The sequence below is a fragment of the Trachurus trachurus genome (genome assembly GCF_905171665.1).
Source record: "Trachurus trachurus genome assembly, chromosome: 20".
Lineage (NCBI taxonomy): Eukaryota > Metazoa > Chordata > Actinopteri > Carangiformes > Carangidae > Trachurus > Trachurus trachurus.
Window position 1 is genome coordinate 24,355,197 of NC_139911.1, and position 25,700 is coordinate 24,380,896.

At 41.7% G+C, this 25,700-nt stretch overlaps 2 protein-coding genes across 2 annotated transcripts in view; one reads left to right on the plus strand and one right to left on the minus strand.

Annotated features, from left to right (window-relative positions):
• tubb6 (tubulin, beta 6 class V) overlaps positions 1–25,700 on the plus strand; it is a 403,096-nt gene that overhangs the window by 334,024 nt on the left and 43,372 nt on the right. The gene's annotated exons all lie outside the window — the stretch shown is intronic.
• On the minus strand, positions 293–24,105 carry LOC311003458 (NACHT, LRR and PYD domains-containing protein 12-like; the record flags this gene model as incomplete). The annotated part of the gene is made up of 18 exons (XM_083995225.1): positions 24,077–24,105; positions 20,140–20,290; positions 19,749–19,954; positions 17,745–19,635; positions 17,222–17,395; positions 13,876–14,049; positions 12,333–12,509; positions 9,700–9,876; positions 9,042–9,215; positions 8,652–8,692; positions 6,197–6,267; positions 5,290–5,319; positions 5,100–5,155; positions 4,054–4,268; positions 3,200–3,477; positions 2,599–2,712; positions 2,341–2,482; positions 293–627 (listed from the first exon to the last, which is right to left on the minus strand). The coding sequence occupies exons 2-18, from the start codon at positions 20,277–20,279 to the stop codon at positions 293–295; spliced, it is 4,395 nt and encodes a 1,464-aa protein (XP_083851351.1). The 5' UTR covers positions 20,280–20,290; positions 24,077–24,105.

The following is a 25,700-nucleotide window of genomic DNA, read 5'->3' on the forward strand; positions in this document are numbered from 1 at the left end:
CTATACAAATAAAATTGCCTTGCCTCAGCCATCTCAGACAATAGAGATGGCTCTGAACCTTCCTGTAGAGGACATCTGTGTTTCTGGCCATGTTTAAGTAGAGCCCTAGGTACTTGTTGTCCTCCAATATGTCTACATCCAAGTCTTTTATGTTTGTCACAGTGAGCTGTAGATGGTTCAGTTCAAACCAGGTAACAGTTGTCTTGTCCACCACAGCCCTGCACCCAGCCACAGTAAAGTGAGACTGTAAAACAGAAATTCCTCCCGTCACTTCACAGTTCCTGGTTTTGCCTCATCTTAAAGTGAGCACTCTGGAGAGGCACTGGTCCACCTCGTAGAGAGCAGTGATCAGAGCTGAGCTGGCTTCAGTTCCTTTCCTTCTCACAGTGTCCATCACATCTCGTGCCTTCTCTGCTCTTGTTTTTGTTCTGGCGGACTGCATTTCTTCATCAGTTACCACACCACGCTCTAGAAGTTTATCCAGAAGCTGGTTTAGAACAGCTTCAGACACTCTGTTGATGAACTGTGTCCGAACCAGGAGCAACTTGTCCTCTGCTGGAAGGCTGTCATCTGCTGGGAGGCCGTACTCCGCTGGGACGCTCCAATGTCCACCATCCCTTCTTGGGCCTGGAGGAAAACCAGGAAAAAGACTTTTAACAGTCAACTAGTTAAAGTCCAAAAGAAATTACATGTCATGTTTTTGTGCTTTAAGTACTCAAGTCAGGAAAAGGCACTTTAAAGGGATAGTAGCATTTTTTTAAAAGTGGGGTTGTATGATCTACAAATAGCCCCTAAGTACTTTAATTGCAGTAGAAGACTCTCTGCACTCCTCCCGTTAGCAACGCCAGCCCATAGCCCTGCCCAGAGATTTACAACATACAGTGTTGTGAACAGACCCAAAGAAACGGCCTATTTTCGCGGCCTTAAAGAGGTTTTACCTGAAAAAAAAATACACAGTTCCATTGTTCGCTATAATATAATTTTTTCCAGCCCTTCAAAGTGCAGGAAAAACGCAGTTTTTATTTGGACCTAACCAACTCTCGTATCCCTCTGCCCAGGGTTAGCACCCGCCGATCAGCAGTTGGTTAGGTCAAAAAAAAAAACAGTTTTTCCTGCACTTTGAAGGGCTGGAAAAAAATATATTATAGCGAACAATGGAACTGTGTTTTTTTTTTTTTTTTTTCAGGTAAAACCTCTTTTAGGCCATGAAAATAGGCCGTTTCTTTGGGTCTGTTCACAACACTGTTTGAATGCTACTATCCCTTTAAGTATCAGAAGGAGTAGAAGAAAAGTCTCATTGATGACATGTCACTAAATGATTACTCATGTCTACCTATTAATTATGATTGACTACTAAACGTGCAGTAAAAAGTTCAACATTTCCCCTCTGAAAATGTAAAGTAGCCTACAGGTTTCTGCTGCTTAATACTTGTTTTTTAACAGTTAGTGATAATTCCAGAAAGGAACTCAGAAAGTGGTCACACTCTGTATGCCATTTACTACTGATGAGATTGCAATATGGACCTGACCACCTCCAGATGTTATGACCAAACTGATCATTTCACTCATGTTCTGCAACATTTATACCTGCACTGACCAGTGTTTCCTGTACACATTGCATGATACTGGTAGCAGTAAACAGGGTCAATCTGTGCATAAAGCTGTGATACAACTCTGGAGGATGATAACTGGCTGACTCTGGAGGGCTGTGAGTAGACACACCAGCAGATAGTTATCCTTATTTTTTAACCTGTTGCCTATGTTGTTTAAAGTAACTGTTAGCTTCTTTACACAAAGTTCATTGGTCCTAATATTTCATCAACTCACAGGTTGAAGTCTAAAACCATTATCAGTTTTGTACACACTGGTCCTGGAGCTCCACAGCCAATAATGTGATTAAGGGGATTAGAGAATAAAGGGAGACTGAAGATGAACTGAGGAAGAACAATGAAGGGACCATGGATCAATCCACTCTACAGTGATCAGGCATAACATTCTGACCACTCACAGGTGAAATGAAAACACTTCACCATCACCTGTTAGTGGGTGGATATATTAGGCAGCAGGTGAACATGTTGTCCTCAAAGTTAATGTGTTAGAAGCAGGAAAAATGTTCAGCCTAAGGATCTGATCCAGTTCTCAGAGCATCTGAACAGCTGCAGCTCTTGTGGGCTGTTCCCGGTCTGCAGTGGTCAGGATCTATCTATCCTGTTGTGTATTTGGCAGCAAAAGGAACCAACACAATATCAGACAGGTGGTCAGAATGTTCTGTCTGATCGGTCTGTTCTCCTCTATTCTACTATCAGGTGTCGAGGTGCTGCAGGTAGAGAGAGGCTTTACCAGTCAGCTCAACTTCACACTCCCAGACGTCTGTGTTTGTCTGGTCTCGGACCGTTACAGTCACTTCTTCTGTGTTTGATGGCAGGCGGATCTCAAACGTCGGATGGTAATTTGGTCCATATTCCAGGTGGAACTCTGCTTTCTGCAAACCAGTAACACCCATGTCATCATCCTGATTACCATCCAAAACAAACTAAAACTGACATTTTAGGAATCATGTCAGAATATTAGAACACCTTTTTTCTTGTAAATGCTCACCTTAGGCTGTATTTTGTAGGCGCTCACACAGTGAACAGTGTAAATTTGATCTTTGACGAGTTTGCAGTGGGAAGACGCCTGGGTGTACACAGAGTTTTCTTGTTTCGCCTTTACCTTTAGAGACATGACTCCATGAGGTTTCATCCTCAGCATTAAACATTACTCACTGGGCTTTATGCACAGCTCCACTACTTCCTGAAATAAACCAGCTCCTTTATTTCCTGTCTTACATTATTGGACCAACTGATTAATCCAGGTGTGTTGTGAGGTCAGACACACCTGGATTAATCAGTTTGTCCAATAATGTAAGACAGGAAATAAACGAGCTGGTTTATTTCAGGAAGTAGTGGAGCTGTGCATAAAGCCCCTTAATGGTATTCCTGTCTTTATCCAAATTGATGGTGTATTTTATTCAGATTTCAAAAAAGAAAGAAAAAAAAGTCAACGTTGTCAATGGTTTTGATGGTACAGGTAACTTGTTGGTTTGACATACCATTGTCACAAATGACTAACACAGGTAACAGGTATCACTGATATGGTGAGGACTCTAATAGATACAAGTTGGACTGAAAGAGAAGGTGTAACATTTCTACATCTTTACCTCTGCCAGAGGGATGTTGCTTGGCAGCAGATGCACATTGAGGTTTTGCTTCTGTGTCTTTGGGTTTGGTGGTCGGAGGAACAGCAAAACCTGGCCATGAATTGGTTTAATGTTGTTCCATATCCTCCATAAAACCTCCAAAGCCCAGGTGAGGCCGAAGGCAGAGAGGTGAGGGACTCTGACAATCACATGAGTGTCTGTGATCTCCAGGGGTTGGAGGACACTCATTCCATCATCAGTGATGTGGACGACAGACAGCAGGCCTTCAGCGAGCAGAGCTGTGGAAACAGTCAACATCCGCTTTATTGTCAATAGCCACATTGCAACAGCAGAGCTCATTTCGTTCTACGACAGGGACACTTAGTCTCACAGTTGCCCAGATTCATCCAGAACATCTGTCAGTGCTGGTGGATGGGAAGCCAGTGAGGGACTGTGTGTGTGCTGCTGTAAGTCAGAGTCCTTTTCAATAGGGTGATTGATCAGATGTGACAGGACAATCGATATAGATATAAATTTATGTGCTGATTCAGATAGTTGCATTGAATAGTGGTTGTTGTGATGATTTATTGCATTGAAATGTGCCTGATTCTCATTAACCACATCCGTTTTATTAACTGGAGTTAGTATAATTGTATTGTATAAAACAATTTTAAACCAGAGTCACTCCAACCCCAATCATTTTTGTAACCTCAGACTTCTTGATCAATGAAAACATTGGTGGCAAATGTTTTCGCTTTCGTCTGTCTTGCACTCTCGGGAAATGTAGTGTTGCTTTCCAAAACTCCTCGTTGTCCCTTTAAATATTACACACACACACACAATTAACAATGCAATGTCAAATCCTACTTGCTCACCGGTCTTTGTTTCACAGTGTGGGAGGTGGAGTTCACTGACAGCATCCTCACCACACTGGATACTGAACAGTGGCCCTGCTGGGGTCTTTCCAACTGACAGGAGGAGGTTCTCATCCCATTGGACAATCTTGTAGCGCAGCTCCGCCTCCTGATCCATCACAAACACCAGTCCAGTCGAAGTACACCTGAACCCACCTGGGCCAGGACACCTGAACCTGCAGGACACAGAAAGCTGAATGAGCACCAGAACCTGTTCAATCTGAGGTCAAGAGTTTTGACATAAAAACCTGAGGGAAAAGGAGAGGACACAAATGTATAACTCAAACTGCTTTACACTACTAGTTACATTCACACAGGACTTTCCCCAACACTTAAAGCAATTTTCTACATATTTGTACCACACACACACACATTCACACACTTAGGATACATTTAGGCACAACGATCAGTCAATTTGCATTCGATTTGAACGACTTCAGGCGTCTGGACAGGAAAGCTTCCAGGCTACTGGTTAGTGTGAACACACTAACCCATGTGAGATGCTGAGGTCAACTTAGGTTAAAATGTTTAGGATTAGTTTGGTGAGGTATCTTCTATCCAGGCAAAAATAATACTCTATGTCTAGTATAATTGAAATTAACTTGTAATTTTATGGATATTTTCTGTTTGTTTGTTTATTGTGTTTTTTCTTTGTATCTTTCCCTTTTTTGCTTTTCTTTTCTTTTTCTTTTTCTATTGGTTGATTTGTTTTAGTGATTTTGTATTGAGGGGGAGGCTTTTATATATCTTTTCCTCTCCTGCACAATTATTTGTCTTTGTATTATTAAATAAAATTCTTGTTTTATCATTGTGCATATGAATAAAATAAAATCAAATAAAATAAACTTTAGCTGCTCTTCTGTAGACTCTGGGTGATGTACATACATTAGGGTTATGTACCACACAACTGTTTGGAACAGTCCATTTGAATGGGGGCATCTGTTTTAAATGGGGGTGGAAGTGGGCACCAAATGCAACAGTGTGGAGTGATGTTACTATACAATTACCTGTACAAGACCTCTGTATTTTCAGTTTGCGCTTCAGGGGTGAAGCCTGATGGAGACTATGATTCAGAGAAACACCATCAGTTGTTATATTACTTGTATTCAGTGAAGTAAACAAATACAGGCAACAGTGAAGTGAAGCGCAGAGCACAGGTCAGGACAGACTGATAGTTAAAGGTGCCACAGACGATACCTGAGTGGTTTGAAGCGGCAGATTCTGTGTCTGTGGAGAAAGGAGGCAATTGAGGATTATGAAAAAACACAACAAAGGTAAACCTTTTCTCACAAGGTTACATTTCCATGAAATAGCTGACTTTAACTTAAAGAGACCCCAAGGAGTTTGCTTTTGGTTTTAAAAGAGTCTCATATTAATGTGGATGAATCTATGTTACCCACACTTGATAATGGGTGCATTTTCAATATCATTTTGTCATTATATTTTGATATTATTAGTGGTGGCGAGTCATGAGAATAACGCCGCCAAATCGTCGTTTATGGTCGGAACTACGACGGTATCTGATCGTCTTCGAACCTCCGGCTTTCATTCTTGATGAATGAAAACATTCTTGGCAAATGTTTTGGCTTTTGTCCGTCTTGCGCTGGTCCAAGAATTTCACCGTGCACACAGGCTCATGGGAAATATAGTGTGAAAACACTTGGCTTTCCAAAACTCCTCGTTGTCCCTTTAATATAATATTAATATTATATAATATTTAATAATCCATGAATAGGTAAGATTCCCCACAGTACACACAGCCTCACCACTTTCAGATATGATGACATTAAAATGGGGACGAATCACCAAAGTCTTACATCTCTGCCACTTTTTCCCTTGTTTATGGAAATGGGATTAAAAAGTCAGGTTTCCACAGAGCCAAGGAAAATGTGAGAATGTTCCTATTTAAAAAGATTTTAAAATAATTCCATAGATTATTTATTAGATTAAGAGGTACTAAGACACTTTTTTTTAAGAGACTAACTGAGTAACAAGTGCCATGCTTTGCTGGCAACTTGGGTTATCCAGTAGCCATTGTTTTAAATTATAAGATAAATCTAAAAAGTTTGTTCTACACATCAGGACACACTGGTTGTTCTCCTACCTCCTTTGTGTTGTCCTCATATACATCCATCTTTATCTCTGTGTTTGGGGCCGGTTTTACATCAGAGTCACCTGATTGGAGGAGAGGACATATAGCTAACAAATCAGAAATCAAGGTTTACTGAGGCATCAGAGCATAGATGAGGAGAGTGAGTGAGGAGCAGATCAGACCCTCCTGTCATCACTTAACTGTCACAAACTCTCGGTTTTATTTCCTGCTTATTGACCCGAGCAGAGTCAGTGAAATTCACCTGCTAAAGAAAAACTATTAAAAACACAATCAAAGGGCGGTGTTTAGCTCAGGTAGAGCACCCGCCCCATGTGTTGAGGCTATTCCTCACTGCAGGCGGCCCTGGTTCGAATCCCGCATTGAGTGGCCCTATCCTGTACGTCATCCCCCCCCCCCCCCCCCCCCCTCTCTGCCTCCCATTTCCTGTCTCTCTCTCAACTCTCCTGTCCATTAAAGGCAAAAAAGCCCCAAAAATATACTTAAAAAAAACAAAACAAAAAAAACACAATCATTGTGATCAAAATGACCTTTCAACAGTTTATCTTACCTGTATTTAACGGTGATAGATCGTCTGAGCACAGATCTTCATCAGCAGCGTGGACACTCACTGACAAGATTTACAGAGCAGGAAATTGTTAAATTCAGTCTATTGTTTTTTCTTTAAAAACAATTTCATAGATGATAAAATATCCTCTCCATTCTGACCATATTTACACTCCTGAATGTGCCTGCTGACAAACAAACAAACTTTCCTCTGCTTTTGGTTGAATGTGTTTTTCTGATCCTCCAGTTCTGCTCACAGCCTCAGTGGCAGGAATACATTCACTCAGCTTAGTGAGGAAATGATCAGCATGAGTACGTTTCCATTAGAAAAGCACAGGGTCTGCAGACTTTCTGAAATCTAATCTAAAGCCTCTGAACTCCTGAACAAAGAACATTTCTGAACACTGTGCCGCTCTGCATCTGTATGAACGCTCAGTAGAGTCAGAGCATGTGCAGAGCCACCACCAAGAGAAAAACATCATCAGTGATGGAGTCTCTGGAGAAAATTGATCCCAAGTCAAGAAGCTGAAGATTCAGATTTATTGCTGTTGAATTTATCCATAAATTACTCATCTGTCCTATATGCTATACATTTTTTCTCAAAGCTACTGCACTGTTTTAAATGTCTGGATATTGCACTGATGTCATTGTTGTTTTCTTATTGTTTTTACTCTTTCTTATTGTTTTTACTCGCTGTCCAGACATGCTCTATGTGCCTTAGAATTGCCCTCTGGAGGCAAATCATTTTATTGAATTCACAAGGCAAAATCTTAAAGCAGAAGTAAGTGGTCCGGTCGTTTTCGCTAATGCTGCGTTCCAGGCAGGCTTTTGAAATCGTAAATTACAGCTTCAAGTCACAACTTACGACTTTGTAGCGTTTCAGGCAACCCACTCGTGTTTTTCCGACCTGTTTTACCGGTGAAAGTCACTATAACGGCCACTTGTAACTTCCGACCGGTGAACTCGTACCAGATCGAACTAGTACCACTTCACGGTCGGAAAAATACGAGTTTCCTTGAACGCACCATAACAGTCCTCGTCCCTACGTCACCACATTCACGGCGTTCCTTGGCTGCACACACAGCCCTGCATGCCGTTCTCTCTCCTCATTGGATAAAAACTGTAGGATACGATAAATGTTTTCTCTTCGGCTCAGAGCAGAGCAGAGTGCCTGACAGACCCGTGTTTCAGACCAAACACTCTATGTAAGTGATTGCTGTCGGAAGATATAACTATTTAAGACTTATATTAACACAAATATATCACTTACTTCTGCTTTAAGTGTGAGCCGATTGTCAATTGTAATGAAGATGCTCAGGTTAAAAAATAAAGAAACTCTGTAGAGATAAAACGTAAGGCAGCAGGATATTCATTAATAAGCATTTTATAGAAAGACGGAGCTGCGACTTGAACTTGACGAGAGACAGAGTGGAGAATTCCATCATGATCAACTCATGGGTCACAGACCACATTTTTCATCAATAATTAGATTAAGCTCATGCTAATATTGCCATGTTGGTTTCCTTTGACTCAATCAACTCCTACAACCAGGCAGTGCAGTGCTAGTCTCTACGCCTGTGTGGATTCTCTCTGGGTTCTCCAGTTGTCTTTCCTTTTTGAGGACTGGAGAAATTGCCTGTAAGTGTGTGGGTTGTTTGTCACTATATCTAATTTCTGTGATAGACTGGTGACCTGTCCAGGGTGTACCATGCCCTCGCCTTATGTCAACTGGGATCAGATCCAGCCCACCGACCCTGCATGGATGGATGGATGGATGGTATAGATGATGGATGGATGGATGGTATAGATGATGGATGGATGGATGGATGGATGGATGGATGGATGGATGGATGGATGGATGGATGGATGGATGGATGGATGGATGGATGGATGGAGTACTCACAGGTTTTGCCTCTAGAAGCTTTAATCACCTTGCAGTCGACCCTGTAGGAACAAACACAGCCACAACATTTACAAACTGTGTGCAGAATAATCAGATTGTGTTTGAGTTCATTTTTTTAATCCAAACCTAGTGATGATCCCAGATCAGTCTGAAGCAGCTGAGAGACAAGTGATTCTATAACAATGAGCTTGGTTGGCAGATTAATCAGAAAACAACCAGACCAGTACCAGGGAAGGAGTCATCATCACCATAGTAATGACCAGGGTGTCATATTTTGCACATACCATGCTTGTTTTCTTGCTTAATGCTCGTGTAGAGTTATAATGATGATCAACCATGGCTGAAGCAGTACAGCACCACTGAATGATATGACCCCACCTCTCTACTGACCTCAGAGTCTTCAGAGCACAGAGTGGACTCTCCATAAGAACACACAACTCCTTCAGGTCTGAATCCTTTAGGTTGTTGTAGCTCAGGTCCAGGTCTCTCAGATGGAATGGGTTGGACCTCAGAGCTGAGGCCAGGGAAGAACAGCTGATCCCTGACAACCAGCAATAAGACAATCTGTAGATTAAACAATAGATAATTAATCAGAGATTTTTATTCTTATTCTCGATTTCACTCAAAAAGCAAATTATGAAATGTGTTGAGAGAAACAATTCATGATAGTTCTGCATCATCTCAGAAGCTGCTGTCCGTAAATCAACAGGGGCTGACACAATAACTGTTCCCTAAACAAGTATCTGGAGGCTTTCTGCGTAGCTGCTGGAGATCAGGCCATATGGGAATGGAGGACATTCTTTGTCCGTTGCTTTCTGTCAATTTATTGGCTGCTGGAACCTGAAAACAATTCTCATTCTCTTCTTGCATGTTTTGGTATAACAATAAATGAAAAGGTACTTTTAAAAAAGGACCTCCCCACCTTCCCAGATATTTAATACTGATTAAAACTAAAATACTAGTGAGGGAAAGCTTAAAGGTCCATGATGTTAAGTTATGGATTAAAGATATGGGACCTACAACAGTAACAGACAATCGGTGAACACACCCCAGAGTCTTCAGTCCACAGTCTGGACTTTCCAGAAAACCACACAGCTCCTTCACTCCTGAATCCTGCACCTTGTTGTTGTCACTCAGGTCCAGTTCTCTCAGATGGGAAGGGTTGGCCTTCAGAGCCAAGGCCAGAGAAGCACAGCCGTTCTCTGACAACTGGCAGTTCTTCAGTCTAAGTGAAGAATAAAAAATATGATTTAGGAGACAGGGTTCCTGCTTGGAAGTGTACAGTGTTTCATCATCTGTTCAGAGCTGAAAAAGACAGAAAGTTTAGCAAATGGAAACTCAAACACCTAACCAAACATTGGGCATCAGACTGAGAGATGTGGGCAGATTTCCAGGAGGAACATCTTTCAGGCCAGACATGTTTCTTTTATGCATAGCGCAAAAAACATCTCAGGCCTCTTTTTTCCGATGAATGAAGTTAAACATCTGAAGAATCTTGTCAAAGACAGGGATAACCCTCCAAATCACAGTTCCTGAGAGAAGGATAAACTACCTGGAACAACACACAAGGATACCTAAAGGAATTATTCTAACAAATAACCAAGTCCAGTTATTCCACAAATAACCAAGTCCAGTTGCATTCGATTTAAATTTCCTTGAGATATTCCAACTCATCTTTCCTGAGGCCTACTGATGATGACAAGCTCTATAAAATCATCATGAACATGAAAAGCTCACATATGCCTGGTTTAGATGAAATCTGAGGAATGATCATAAAGGCCATTGTGAATGAATCCTGGAACCACAAAGATATCCTTAATCTCTGGGAGGGTACCAAAAATGACAAGTCTCAAGAATTCTCCCAATCAATAAGTCCGGTGACAAAAACGATTGAAACAACTACAGACCTATATCCATACTGCCTACACTCTCCAAGGTACTGAAAAGGACTGTATACTGTAGTATAGCTAGACAAACTAGGGATTCTTGTCACATCGCAATATGGCTTAAGGAAAAACAATACTACTTGCAAGGCGGTTCTTGACTTGATCAAAAAAATCTATGACGCTATAGACAACGGTGAACATGAGATTGGAATATTATTAACCTGTCAAAAGCATTTGTCAGCACTGATTTTGCTCAGCATGTTGCATACGTGTTAGAGGCATTACTCTTATCTGAGTTCGTTCAGAACTTATTCAAAGGACAGAGCACAGTATGTCTACATAAACGGTCAGGAATCCCAGCATAAATTTATTAAACATGGGGTTCCCCAGGGCTCTATTCTGGGGTCCCTTATATTGAATATAAATGATTTTGTGAATGTGTCTGACATCGTATATTGTCCTATTTGCTGATGACACAAACTCAAGCTCCTGTCCCACAAGAGTCTTACTGTATTGTCCATCCATCCATCCATCTTCAACTACTTATCTGAGTTTGGGTCACCGGGGCAACAGATCTACCATTGAGCCCCAGAATCCCTTTTCTCAGCTACATTGACATTGTTACAGTATAATTGTGCTTCAGGAAGTAACAAACATGGAGCTAGAGAAAGTGGATACTTGGTTCAAATGCAACAAATCATCACTCAACATCAATGAAAAAGAATACATTCAATCAGAAATCAAAGTAATACAGATCATATCCACATTAACATTAATGAGCCAAAAATTGAGAGAATAAATTCTCGTAATTTCTTGGTATCCAAATTGACAAATTCATGTGGATACCAATTCAAATTCAACTTTAAGCATAACATTGATATATTGATTGACAAATCATCAAAATATGATGTTTATTCTTTCTGGTAAAACTTCTACGTCTTCAATGATTTAATCCAATGAACAGTAATCAGCATCAACAGTCTCTCTCTCTCTCTCTCTCTCTCTCTCTCTCTCTCTCTCTCATATATATATATATATATATATATATATATATATATGGTATATATCCTCAATGTGGGTAGGGTTAAAGGGATAGTTCACCCAAAATTCAAATTTCACTAATTATCCACTCACCTTCATGTCAACTAAGAGCTGTGAGAATTTTCAGAGTCCTCTGTTCCTTCTCTGAGTTACAGGGGGGGTCCGCACAGCAGTATTTGTCCATATAATGGTTGTCAATGGATACCAACTTTCTTCGTCCAAAAAGACACACCAAAAAACATCCAAATACCTCCATACTGCTCGTCTGTAATGTCCGTCTTGTATTGAAGCCCCGACATGAGAAATTGTTCCCAAAAAAAATTAAATAAGTCTATATTTTAAGCTTGTTTGTAGCGGAAGCTCCCAGTGTCTCAGTTCACTGCTCTTCCTGTGCGCGATTTGCACTGACCGGCGGAACAATTTCTCATGTCGGGGCTTCAATAGAAGAGGCACATCACAGACGAGCAGTATGGAGGTATTTGGATGTTTTTTGATGTGTCATTTTGGACAAAGAAAGTTGGTATCCATTGACAACCATTAAATGGACAAATACTGCTGCGCGAACCCCCCCCCCCCCCCCCCCGTAACTCAGAGAAGGCACGGAGGACTCTGAAAATTCTCACAGCTCTTAGTCGACATGAGGGTGAGTAGATAATGAGTGAAATTTGAATTTTGGGTGAACTATCCCTTTAAGTGTCAACACAACTGTCACATCAGATAAATCTTGGCACAGAAATAAAGCATGGTGTCTGACCTCAGAGTCTCCATTCTACAGTCTGGACTCTCCAGAAAACCATGCAACTCGTGCATTCCTGAATCCTGCAGGTCCCAGTTTCCACTCAGGTCCAGTTCTTTCAGATGGGAGGGGTTGGACATCAGGGCTGAGGCCAGAGAAACACAGCTGATTTCTGACAACCTGCAGTCCACCAATCTGAATGAAGGATAAAAGATGCGACTTGAAGAGACAACGTTCCTGCTTGAAACAATCAATTATTCATGATCTGTTAAGGGTTTTAGAAGATTTTAAAGACATGGGTTAAAATGGAAACACCAACACTTGAACCAACAGGATGCCTCTTAAAGACATTCAAATAAGTCCTCAGACACAGCAGAAAACAGTGTACTCTGATTGATTGGTCAACTTGCCTGTCTGAGTCTGATCTTGAATGAGAAAATGAACAGACTTGATCTTGTTTGTAAAAACAGGCTATACAAATAAAATTGCCTTGCCTTGATCGTCCTTTGCGAGCTGGAGCATAAAACAAGGATACATCACTACCAGGTTAACTTACCAGAGAGAGGAAATGTCAGAAATGTGGAGAGAACTGCTGCAAATACAGTTACCTAACAGTCTGCAGCAGACTTCACACAACAATATTCATGATAACCATTCTTTATGACAACTTCTGACAAAATGAATAGAAATAATGGAAGAATGGAATCAGGCAGCAACAGATTGATAAGTTTCTCGGTAACACTTTATAATAAGTACACACTATTAAGCATTAGTTAAGCATTAATAAATACTGAATTCTTCATTTATAACGCACAAATACTCATTAGTATGTAGTTTATAAATACAGTTGATCAATAATGAGTAAAACATTTTAACTTTGTTTATAAACTACATACTAATGAGTATTCATGTATTATGATGAATTCGGTATTTAATGCTTAAGGAAAGCACTTTGATGATTGTAAGCACTTTATCTCATGACACGGTTGCACTTTTGTACTACTGTCGTACTACGGCACCGAATCTGTATTATTATCTATTGTACTGTAAACTGACTGCTGCTATTTTATAACATGCTTTTGTTTTTATTTATTGTATTTTGTACCAGGGAACATCTATGTATGGGACAGCGGATGGAAATTAGCCTGTGGCTACAATCCGGCTTGTTTACGATTTTATGTTTCGTTCATGAACTTGCACTGTCCCACTTCAAATAAATTGAATTGAATTGAATAGTGCAAACAAAAAAATTTGCTTTACAGGATCTTTAAAAATCACAGATCTGCAAACATAATATGGACTGATAGACTGTGAGAGGATGAGTCGCCTGTGGAGAAACATGAAACTGTTATGAAAATGTTATGTTATGAAAGTGTCCAACTGTGTATCAGGATGCATTAGCTCCATGAAGTTTTTTGTGGTAATAATAGTAGATTTCATCAGGCAATTGAAAGCTTCTCTGGGTAGCATCAAAATAAAAAAAATTCAGAAAACATCATAGTTCCAAGTGTGGAGTGGTACAACATGAGCCATAACACAGAACTTAAAGGTGGTGTCTGACCTGAGAGTCTCCAGTCTACAGTCTCGACATTCAAGAAAAGAACACAGCTCCTTCACTCCTGAATCCTGCAGCTTGTTGTGGCTCAGGTCCAGGTGTCTCAGATGAGAGGGGTTGGACCTCAGAGCTGAAGCCAGAGAAGAACAGCTGATCGCTGACAGATTGCAGGATTTCAGTCTGTATAAAGAATAAAACATGCAGATAAAACGATTAGTAGTCTAAACAATAAACTTCTCTCTAAAACGTGAAAAGTGACTTTGTGCATCATCCAGATGTCAGCGCAGCATTCAGACACTGGTTCATATCAACAAATATTCATCACATGCTGCTGAGCTCGGTCAAATCTGTAATCAATAGGTGCGTTTGAAATAACACTGCGACCAGTTAGAAAGTCTGTCTCATATGATGTACAATGTCATTATGTCATATGATGATCTTCTGATTCCTCACCTCTGGCTTTACAAACCAGAAACAAACACTCGTTCAGGACAGAGTTTCAGATCTCAGTTTTTTCAGTTCTCTTTCTCATATGCAATTTGATTGGTCTACTTGTAGTAGCTCTTTTTTTTTTTTTTTTTTTTTTTTACACATGGAAACCAACATGTTCCTTTCACCCTCCTGGCAACTTGGTGAACCGTCACGTGACCATGGAGACCATGCCTCCACTTTTTAGTTCCGGCTACGCATTTGCCACGAAAACAACTCAGTCTCATAATGTTACATTATTATCTCATAGCGTGTGAAAGTGCAGGTCACAACTTGTCCACCAGAGTGTTTTGGAGTTGTTGGATTGTGTATTTGATGAGTTTTGAGGGACAGGGGATCATGTACCGTGTTAGCTGAGCAGCTCGTGTCTCTGCCCTGCGCATCTCAAAACAACATGGTAATGAACCTACCTCTATGACTATAGGCATTATGGCAATAGACTAATTTACTAAAATGTCGAACTATTCTTTTAAGTTTATTGGACTATATAGGTGGCTTTTGTTGCAAAGGATTTAGTTTTTGTTATTAAAAGTAACAACAAAGAGAGAGAAAGAAAGTAAATCTTAGTCATTGTTAGAAACTTCTTCTGGAAACTTGCTTCATTTCTGCTTGCATCATCAAACCCCTGCTCAACCAGCCCATATATTTTCATATTGGTAAGAGGAAGGGTCACTACATTCAGGAAGAGTGGTGCAGGCATCCCATACATGGCTTCTCTTTTATACCTTCTTACTTGATCAGGAGCGTCCTCCATAGCTGTAACTGTAACCTAATGTGGAGTGACAGAGGTAGTGTAGTACAGGTGGATAGGAAATGGTTTGGGATTGGGCCCATCACTCCTGCCTCGCCTGCTTTATACTCCATCTTGATTCTCAAATGGACACAGATTCACACAAAAGTCCACACACCCCATCCTCCTTACTACAGCTGGATACGTTGGATTTGCAATTTGCAACTTAGCAATTGCATTACTGAACCACTACAGAGAAAACAAACAGAGAGAGCAGGCTTAACCCCTATTACACAGAAAATGTGATATTTTTGGTATTTGTGGTATGACTATGTACTGTAGAACATGTGGTCTCCACATGCAGCTGCTAAAATGTAACATTTATTTTTTTCATATCTGTGTCATATATTCAGATTCAGCATAGACACTGAAACAGGTGTCAGTTTGATGTAATGGCGGTAGGTATCTGAGCACATCATGTTTGAAAAATAACATGGGTGAAATGAAAACCAACATGGAGTGCTTAGCATTGTTGACTCTCAGCAAGAAGGTTCTGGGGCCTTGTTGGTGTAGTTTGCATGTTCTGCCTGCACACAGTGACTTCTGTGTGGTTTCTCTCTGGGTTCTCCATGTTCCTCCCATACTCCCATAAATATGCAATTGGAGACACTTAAATTTATTTTGAAATGTAAGCTTTTATTTTGGTAGTGGAGAAGGAACTGATATACTAGACCTGATGTTGCCAGTTTTCTCAGTATGCATAGTAAAAAGAGAGCAATCCATCTACATCCAGTATGACTTGCGTGGCATTGGCACGGTAAATAGATTTGTTCATAGTCTTAATATTTATTTTGTAATATAAATATTGAAGGAATTTCATTTGTGGTAATGCTATTATATAGTATTTCACGTTACATGTACAGTTGGTAGAATAAGTTATCATCATTATCATGTACGTATATGGGAACATTATAACTGATTTTGGGTATGTATCCTTTATTTGTTTCAGTTTTAAGGTATAACTTGCTGTTAAATTCAACATCAACATCAAAGGAGAACAGTTAATTAATCATCCAGGGGATGTTCAGTGAATTGGACATTTTTTGTAGCCATCCTTTGACTTACACTTTTCAATATGGAGTCTTCTTTTATCTTCATTGTGGAATTGTAGCAGTAATATTGATGAACCAATGACTGGACCTTCCAGCCACAGGTGTCTTTATAGTACAATCATTTGAGACACATTACCTGCACCCAGGTGATCTCCATTTCACTAGATTACTAGCATTAAAGCTATAGTGCGTAACTTCTACGTGTCTGTAAATAACCGTTTCACCCAAGCCACTACAAGAGGAGATGATACAACGCTGATTAAGCCGTTCAGCTCCTCAAACGCCTCGCGGTATTTTTCAATATTTGTTATTTTTGTATTTACTGTCTTGGAGCGACTTTCCCGCGCTGGCGGACAGGAAACGACCGAAACGACGTGTTTTACTCGGTTTTACCTGCCAACGAGAAGGGAGGAGGGAGGAGAGCGCTCCGCTGCTGCTAGAAGCAACAGCTGTTAGCAGCCTGGTGTTAGCCACATCGTTAGCCTAACAAGCAGTAAGTTACAAGGTGTGTAGCCCGTGTTGCTGTGTGTAACTTACTGCGGGGAGTCTGTGTGCTGTGACGAGCAGTGTGCGGCGAGTCGCGAGTGTTATAGTCCGTGAACCGTGGTCCGTGACCAGCAGCATGTGGTGTGTTGCGAGTGTTACTGTTACTGTGTGTGATGTATCATGCAGCTACAGGGGTAGCGGTGGGGAGAGGAGGTGAGGGGAGGGTTACACCGGGCCATAGGTGCCGGCCGTATCGTTGTAATAACGCAGAAATCCTTTAGGGGGCGACAGAAGTTACGCACTATAGCTTTAAGTAGCTGGATTTCAATTGAATGAGGTCAGTCCCTTTATAGTGGGTTGATATATGCAGTCATTTATTTCACATTATATAGTAATAATTAATTGACGTTTCTTTGTAAAAAATACGGCTTCACTTTGAGATTAAATAGTTTTTTTAAGATAAGTTATATTGACCATGATTTAATTTATAAAGTGTAAATTATTAAAGTCAACAAGCTCCAGGCAGTGAACTGACCTCAGAGTTTCCAGGCCACAGTGTAGACTCTCCAGTCCAACACACAGCTCTGTCACTCCTAAATCCTGCAGGCAGTTGTAGCTCAGGTCCAGATCTCTAAGATGAGAGGGGTTGGACTTCAGAGCTGAGGCCACAACTTCACAGTGAACCTCGTTGATTCGACAGCCAGAAAGCCTGTAATTTGGTAAAAAAAATTACACCCATGAAATCTTTAAAATGATATAATTATAATGTCAGTCTTACATAACAGATGATTTTATGATATTTGCTGTCAATGAACACAATCAACAAACAAAAGTTGGGGCCTGTATGTTGAGATCTGACTCTAAATAATCCAAGAGGGCTGGACTGTGCAGGTTTTATTGTAACTCAATCGCTGTAGATGGACTTGTCTTTTTATACTATGCTCTGTTAATGTTATGCTATTCAAACAGTAATGATCTTATAACTCTATGTCAACAATCTTATCAACGTCAATGTTCCAATGTTCAGACCTCTTGTCAGTGATCATGTCTGAACTTACACAGCCTTCCTGCAGTTCCTCACAGCTGGGATCAGTCTTCGTTGTCCCTCCTCTGATGTGTTGTACTTGTCCAGGTCCAACTCATTCAGAACCTCCTCTGACATCTGCAGCATGTAGGCCAGAGCTGAGCAGTGGATCACAGAGAGTTTCCTCTCTGATCTGTTCTCTGATTCCAGAAACTCCTGGATCTCCCGATGTACTGACTGGTCTTTCAGCTCCATCAGACAGTGGAAGATGTTGATGCTTCTGTCAGGAGAGATATCATCAGTGCTTATCTCCTTCAGGTTGTTTATGGCTCTCTGGATGATCTCTGGATTGTTCTTTGTCTGACCCAGCAGACCTCCTAAGAGTCTCTGGTTGGACTCCAGAGAGAGGCCATGAAGGAAGCGAACAAACAGGTCCAGGTGACCATTTTTACTCTGAAGGGATTTCTTCATGGTGCTCCTCAGAAAGATATCCAGAGATGGTTCATAGCCATCATTCCTTCCTATAATAGTTAAATTTCTTGTATAAAAAGCTGGATGTCGGTACTTGTAGTTTTCTCCCAGGAAGTTCTCCAGAACCTGTGTGTTCCTGTTGGTGAAACAGTGGAACATGTAGACTGCAGCCAGAAACTCCTGAACACTCAGATGAACAAAGCAGTAGACTGTTTTCTGGAAGATCACACTCTCTCTTTTGAAGATCTCAGTACAGAGTCCTGAGTTCACCAAGGCCTCTGTGACATCCAGACCACACTGCTCCAGGTCTTCTTGGTAGAACATGATGTTTCCTTTCTCCAGATGTTCAAAGGCCAGCCTCCCCAGCTTCAGAAGAACTTCCCTGTCGGCCTCCATCAGCTCCTGTGGATTCATCTCTTGTCCCCCATCATACTTGTTCTTCTTCCTCTTTGTCTGGACCAGCAGGAAGTGTGAGAACAGGTCAGTTGTGGTCTTGGGCAGCTCTTCTTTCTGGTCTGTGGTCAACATGTGTTCCAGAACTGTAGCACTGATCCAGCAGAAGACTGGGATTTTACACATAATGTGAAAGCTTCCAGACATCTTCATGTGTGAGATGATTCTGCTGGACAGGTCTTCATCACTGGACCTCCTCCTGAAGTACTCCTCCATCTGAGCGTCAGTGAAGCCTCGGACCTCTGTTACCCTGTCAACACATGTAGGAGGGATCTGATTGGCTGCTGCAGGTCTGGAGGTGATCCAGACCAGAGCTGAGGGAAGCAGATTCCCCTGGATGAGGTTTGTCAGCAGCACGTTGACTGATGACGTCTGTGTGACATCAGACACAACCTCCCTGTTGTTGAAGTCCAGTGACAGTCGGCTTTCATCCAGGCCGTCAAAGATGAAGAGGAGTTTACAGACAGCCAGCTGCTCTGCTGTGACCTTCTGTAATGTTGGATGGAAAACATGGAGCAGCCTGAGAAGACTCAACTGCTGATCTCTGATCAGGTTCAGCTCCCTGAACGAAAGCAGAACCAGCAGACTGACATCTTGGTTCTCCAAGCCCTCGGCCCAGTCCAGAGTGAACTTCTGCACTGAGAAGGTTTTTCCAACGCCAGCGACGCCGTTGGTCAGAACCACTCTGATGTGCTGGCTCTGTTGGACAGGTGAGACCGTAGAGACGTCCTCTCTCTGTTGGTCAGGTAAGTCTTTAAAGATGTCGTGACACCTGATTGGAGTTTCATGGAGGTTCCTCATCATCGAAGCTGTCTCCAGCTGCCTGGCCTCATGTTGGGTATTGACCTCTTCACTCTGTCCCTCTGTGATGTAGAGCTCAGTGTAGATCCTGTTGAGGAGGGTTCCACTTCCTGTTCCATCAGTTCCTTCAATAACATGTTCACATCTGTTCCTCAGACTGATCTTATGTTGATCTAAAACCTCCTGCAGACCACTACCTGCTGAAAGACAAGAGACAACCTCAGACTGATAACACTGTATAAAAAAACAGGTTCTGGTTTCAGAAATGAGGACATTGGCGGAGAGATCTTACTTTCTACAGTGCTGCACTTACTGGCTGTCCATCTGGCTGATCCTTGTCCACACTGGGGACAGGAGGAGTCTCTGGATGGACCAGACTGGTCCCAGTGTGAAGTGATGCACTGTCTGCAGAACCAGTGTCCACAGCTTGTAAAGACTGGATCCTTTAGGAGGTACTGACACAGAGCACAGCAAGACAGCTGCCTCTGCACTGAGATGACCGGCTTCCTGCTCTCTAATCTGTGGGCACATGAACAGATTTCTTTGACAGATTATTTCAAGCAACTCTTTTCAAATAATTAGATAGCAAGTGACTAGGCTTTAGTTGCGTACATGAGCTTTCATACAAGAGAGTACCTATTTCTTTACAGTCGACAATCAAAGCAGACAAAATGTCACACAAATACATTAAAAGTCTGTTTTACCTTAAAAACCTAGCTGAAGGATTATATTTAAGACTGAGGACTTCATCTCCATCATCATCATCTCCAGAGCCTTCAGTGGTCAAAGAAGTGGATCCTGAAGACTCTCCTCCGTCATCCTCTTCCTTCACACAATCAGTCATCTTCAGTCAGTCTGAAGAGAAACCAGCACTGACTGTGACTCATAAGCAAGAGTCGCAGACAAAACAGAACAGGAAATAACACACCCACACCATTGTAACTGAGCTGTCTGACAGGGGCTGTCCCTTCCTTAATCATGTTGAAGCAGAAATAATTCACTAATAATTTGCATAGACCTAGTTTACACCTGGGAGGAGGATTCATCCCCGTTTACAAGAGCTCTCATTCCCTGACAAAGACTGAACGGTACCACTCATCACAGTCCGTCAAATATTCTCCAGTCAAATATCAGACTACACATCACCGCTGACATGCTCTCACTTTGTTTTTATCACTTTGCAGCAGGTTAATCAATCACCTTCTAGTAGTCAGAAAAAGAAGAAAATCATTCACATTTCAATTGGCTTTTTCTTACCCTAACCCTTCTTCTTTAAGCACCCTTTTCAGGTTACAGAACATAAAACAACAGATTAACCCCACCCACCCACTCCCCACAAGGCCAAAGAGAAAATAAATAAGTAGGCTAAGTGAGTAGGTAGCCTAAAAAAAAAAAAAAAAGAGCAATAGTATATCGTATCTAACCCTAGAACACTAACGTCGGGTGATTTTCACCCATGAAATTATTGTTTAATAATTTTCATTATGTTGCTGTTGTCTGAGTTTCATGGGTCCCTGGGTAGCTTCATACTGCTCATTGAAGGTAGGCATGTTACCCTGCTCCCATCCCTAGTTTTTTCAGCAGGCACATGTTCGGGTGGATTTCACCCGACGTTAGTGTTTATGTATCTAAATCTGGCGACCATTTCTGGTGATGCTGAAAATTTTTCTTTTTTCTTTTAACTCCACCAAATAAGGCTCAAATGTCCCACAAATGGGTGGTCTGAAGGACAAAGTCCCAGCTCCATTAGTTTTTTTTTAAAGGAAGTTTTTGATCTGATTGATTTGATTTGATGAAAAAATCACAAATTTTAGACATTTCTTTTATAGGGTCACCATGATACCTTTTTTTCATTTTGTGAAACATTGTATAGTGGAAAATTAAGGAAGTGTACTTCAATTTGCCATGTATTGTTGTATTTTAATATACTTTGATGAGAAATATTTTTTTATGGGTATATTATATCGGGTAAAAAATACCCGGCGTTAGTGATGATGTTACTATTTTTAACGTTAGTGTTCTAGGGCTAGGCCTACTTATAAATGTACACTCACAACCTAAAGGGAAAAACATATTCACACTCGTAACTAGGTGGATGCACTCAAACTCACGCACATACACCCATACATGCACACATGCACACATACACATAGGCCCATACCTACATAAGTGCATACGCGTAAACACACATGCATCCACCCAAAAGGAAAGAAAAACAAACACCTAGCACATGCAGGCTGAAGTACAATCCTGCACAAAAGACATGATGGGGACACTCCAATCCCATGTAGCTGGTCATTCTATGTACCAGTGCTACCACAGAGCAATGTCAGGTGAAAGATATGTTCTCAATAAACTCCATAAAGGTCCAGGTTTTAATAAGTCTGTCTTTGCTACTGTTACAACTATATTTCAGCTTCTCCAGTGGAATCATAGAGAGCACCTCCTTAACCCAGTGTTTGAATTAGGGAGGAGGTCGTACCGACTTCCACTGCATGAGAATCAGTCTCCATGCCATCAGTGTTAGAAAATATATGGCATTCATCTGTAGGGTAGTAAACATGTTCTTCTGAGTGTGGCAGGATGGTCTTTCCTTCCATCCCTTCCCCCCTCCTCCTTGCTCCATCCACCTCAGGTGTGCACAGTTGCGCTGATTGAGGGGCGGCGCTGCAAGCTTTCTTGTACTGGTCTGGTCACACCTGCAGCCTCTCTCCTTTTGGCTCTTCCCGTCCTCCGTGGTGACTGTGGCCTGGCGTGGCAGAGCTGGTGCAGGCGTTGAAGCCTGTAGTGTGTCTGTGTGAGGAGCCCTGTTTCCCGTGGTGGATTGTTGTGGCGCACGTCTCCGGTGTGAAACGACAGGTATGTGCGCCTCTGTCCTCCCTCCCACTTAGCGTGCCACAGGGCGCATCTGGTGACGTGGTTCTCTTTTGTTTTAGTGTTGTGGTGTGGCAGGCTGCTGTTGCCTTTGGGGCCGAGTTGCCCCGCTGGAGGCCGTCTGTGTGTGGTTGTAGCTCCTCGCTGGTAAATTGGCGTTGTCCGGCCTCCCCTTTCCTTTTACCTGCTGCGTAATCCTCCTGGCTAATGTTAATATTCTGTGTCACAGCTGAAGCAGGCGGAAGCGTGCATCCACTCACCTGTCTGCTGTGACGCTGCGCCGGCGAGGTCCACGCCGGTGATTTGTTGCTGCGGCGCTGCTGTCTTGTTAACTGTTTAATCTTGCCTTACTGGAACTGTGTTTTGTTGCTCGTCGGCTTTCCAGAGCCCTACTGGAGTAGTTGCAACAACATGCTCTTCCCTGAGCTGGCTTATAGCCACCGGAATCTCTTTTAATTTCTTAACTGCTGAATAGGATTTATTTTGTATTTTGTTTTGTTCAATTATTGAGTTATTGATTGTTTCTGTTTGGTTCTTCCAGTAAAAATATATTTGATTTTGTTAATTTTGGTTAGTGAATTCTGATTTATTGTTTTGTTTGTTTTACCCAAAATATATATATATTTTGTGAGTGTGTGTGTGTGTGTGTGTGTGCGAGCAGGTGTGCGTGTTTCTTTTGATATTTTATTATTCTATTGCTGCACTCAGCTGTGAGGCCCGTTTCATTAATCTGTGTCTTTTTCCTTGTGGACAGGTGCTGTGGGCCAAGTGGCGACCCAATCCCTGGTGGTGGTATTTTCTTCACGAACCCCCCTTCATTTGTGTGTGAGTGTGTGCAGTGTCACGGGTGTTTTTGGTTAGTAACCCCTCCGTTGATTTGATTTAGGTCCGCCACGATGAGCCCCAGCCCTGTTCACCCTATTTCTCTGGCCCTAGCTCAAATGTTTATGCAGCCCATGTTGATTTGATGCATTGCATTCCTTAATTGTAACAATAAAAAGAAACTATTTTTATACTTTCTTAAAACGTCTCTGCCCTGTGGTGTTTCGAACTTGTGGTAGCCTATAGTAGACCTAACCGTTCTGATTAGCGTATATAACTATCTCCTGGGGCGAAACTCCCCAGGTGGCGTTGTTGTCAGAGACTTATACAGCCTTCGTCTCGCCACATGAGGGTGTTGTCCTAAAGATGGATGGAAGACTGGAAGACTGGATCAGGGTCTACATTAACAACACGTATGTAAGATAACTTCAAGAGAGTTCAGAGACCTGTGACCCACCGTAGCTGGATTGTGGCTGCATCTCGAGACAGATGTGTGTAGATAGAAGCTTAAACTTTGTTTAATATGAGGAATATGGATCAAACCAAAGTGAGGAGCAATCACAAGACTGAAGCTTAACTATAGCCTACTGAGAGTCGACTGAACTAACTCAGATCAGCTGTTCTGGAACTCAAGAGTTTCACTTCTCAGAGTGTCAACTGGCAGTTCAGGAGACACTCAGAGTCTGAACCTAACCTAGTAAATAACCTCCTTTTCTGGATTGGAATACCCCTCTGGTCAGTTCTTGGGGTAGTTGTAGATTTCACATGTGTTATTCTTCAAACTGTTAAACTGTTGAGGCCAGGGATGACCAGCCCTCCTGTTCTCTCTGTGTCTGTGTAAATACGAGTTAATTTTTCTTCCCTGCACAGTCCACAGGGAGAAAACTGACAGTAACGTTACTAACGACAGTAAAATAATGACAGTTATGTTGTATTAACACTCACCTGCCACAGCCTCCACTCCCAATCTTGCTTTGTCCACTTGAAATTCCGAGTGATGCAGAGTAACTGACTGAACATGTTGAGTTTCAGTTCCTCCCCTCTTCCATAGTGACTCATGACTCTGCCCTTTTGTGTGTGTTATATAAGTTAAGTGTTCTGTAAAAACAAAGATAGGGTGGAGTAATGGTCCAGGACAGGGGAGGAAACTCTTAGTCAGTAAACCATAATAATGGTTTACATTTATATTGTGTTTTTCTATTTAAACCCGATACCCAAAGCGTACAGAAACCATTATTCATTCATACCACACTCACACGGGGCAAGGTGGGTAAGGTGTTTTGCCCAAAGGCAAAAGACTGGGGGACTACAGGACTACAACAGAGACGGGGGGAGAGTGTGATTCTGGGAGTCTGATGATTGGACGACCCACTCCACCTCCTGAGCCACTGCCGTCCCACTTCTACCAATGTTGGCTAAACATCAACACTGACGTTGGGTATATCATTTTTCCTTTGATTTTGTTTGGATTTTCATAATTACAGCACATTCTCATGGTAATGGGAGTTTTAAAGAAAACACTTTCAGATTCAATCAGAACACCACTGAATCTTTTTAGTTTAGTGTTTCCTCCCCTCTCTCCCTTAATCAGTTTCTTTAACCCCAACCCAAAACCCACGCTCATGCTCTTGTAAAGCGCCTTGGGTATTTTGAAACGTGCTATATAAATACAAGTTACTATTATTATTAGTAGTAGTTATACTTAATGTTGTTTTCTTCTTCTTTCTTTCTGCTTTAAACAGGCTGGTCACGCCCTGATGAAGAAGAAACGGCTGATACACGTCACAGTGACATCAGGTGACACCTCATGAAGACTGAAGACGACGGGCAAAAACATGACATGGAAATCTGTTTCACCTACACTGTCTGAAGAAAACAACACTCAGTATTATCAATGAAATAGACAAGATGAACTTAGTTAAACTTTTTATTTTTTTAAAGGGATAGTTCAACATTTTGGCAAATTGGCCCATTGCCATAATCCCTAAAGTCATAGCAGTAGGTTTACTTTGTTACCTTTAATTGAGCCGTGAGCTGCTCAGAGCTACGCTACGGAGGCTAATAGGATTTCTTGGTGAAACTCATCAAATACACAATCCAACAACTCCACAACGCTCTGGTGGACAAGTTGTGACCTGCACATTCACCACGCTATGAGATAATAACAGAACATCACCAGACAGAGTTGTTTTAGAGATAAATCCATGCAAAACCACTGATGTGCAGTGGTGTGCACTTCAGCTCAGATACTGTTTTTGCCAATGCTCTTAACTGTTTTTATAATCGTTTTGACACGTTCGATTTTAGCAAAGAAGTACAGGAATTAAAGCATGAACTGTGTGACAATCAGCACTTCTCTGTAAGACAAGAGGATGTTGAAAAAGCCTTCTACTGCACAAAGGTCAATAAAAGTCACGGACCTGATAACATCTGTGGTCGGTTACTTAAAACCTGTGCAAGAGAACTGAGTCCAGTTTTCCACAAAATATTTAATAGATCTCTAGAAGCGCAGCAGGGCCCAGGATTTGGAAGGACGCTGTGGTTGTCCCGGTCCCCAAATCCAGTCGCC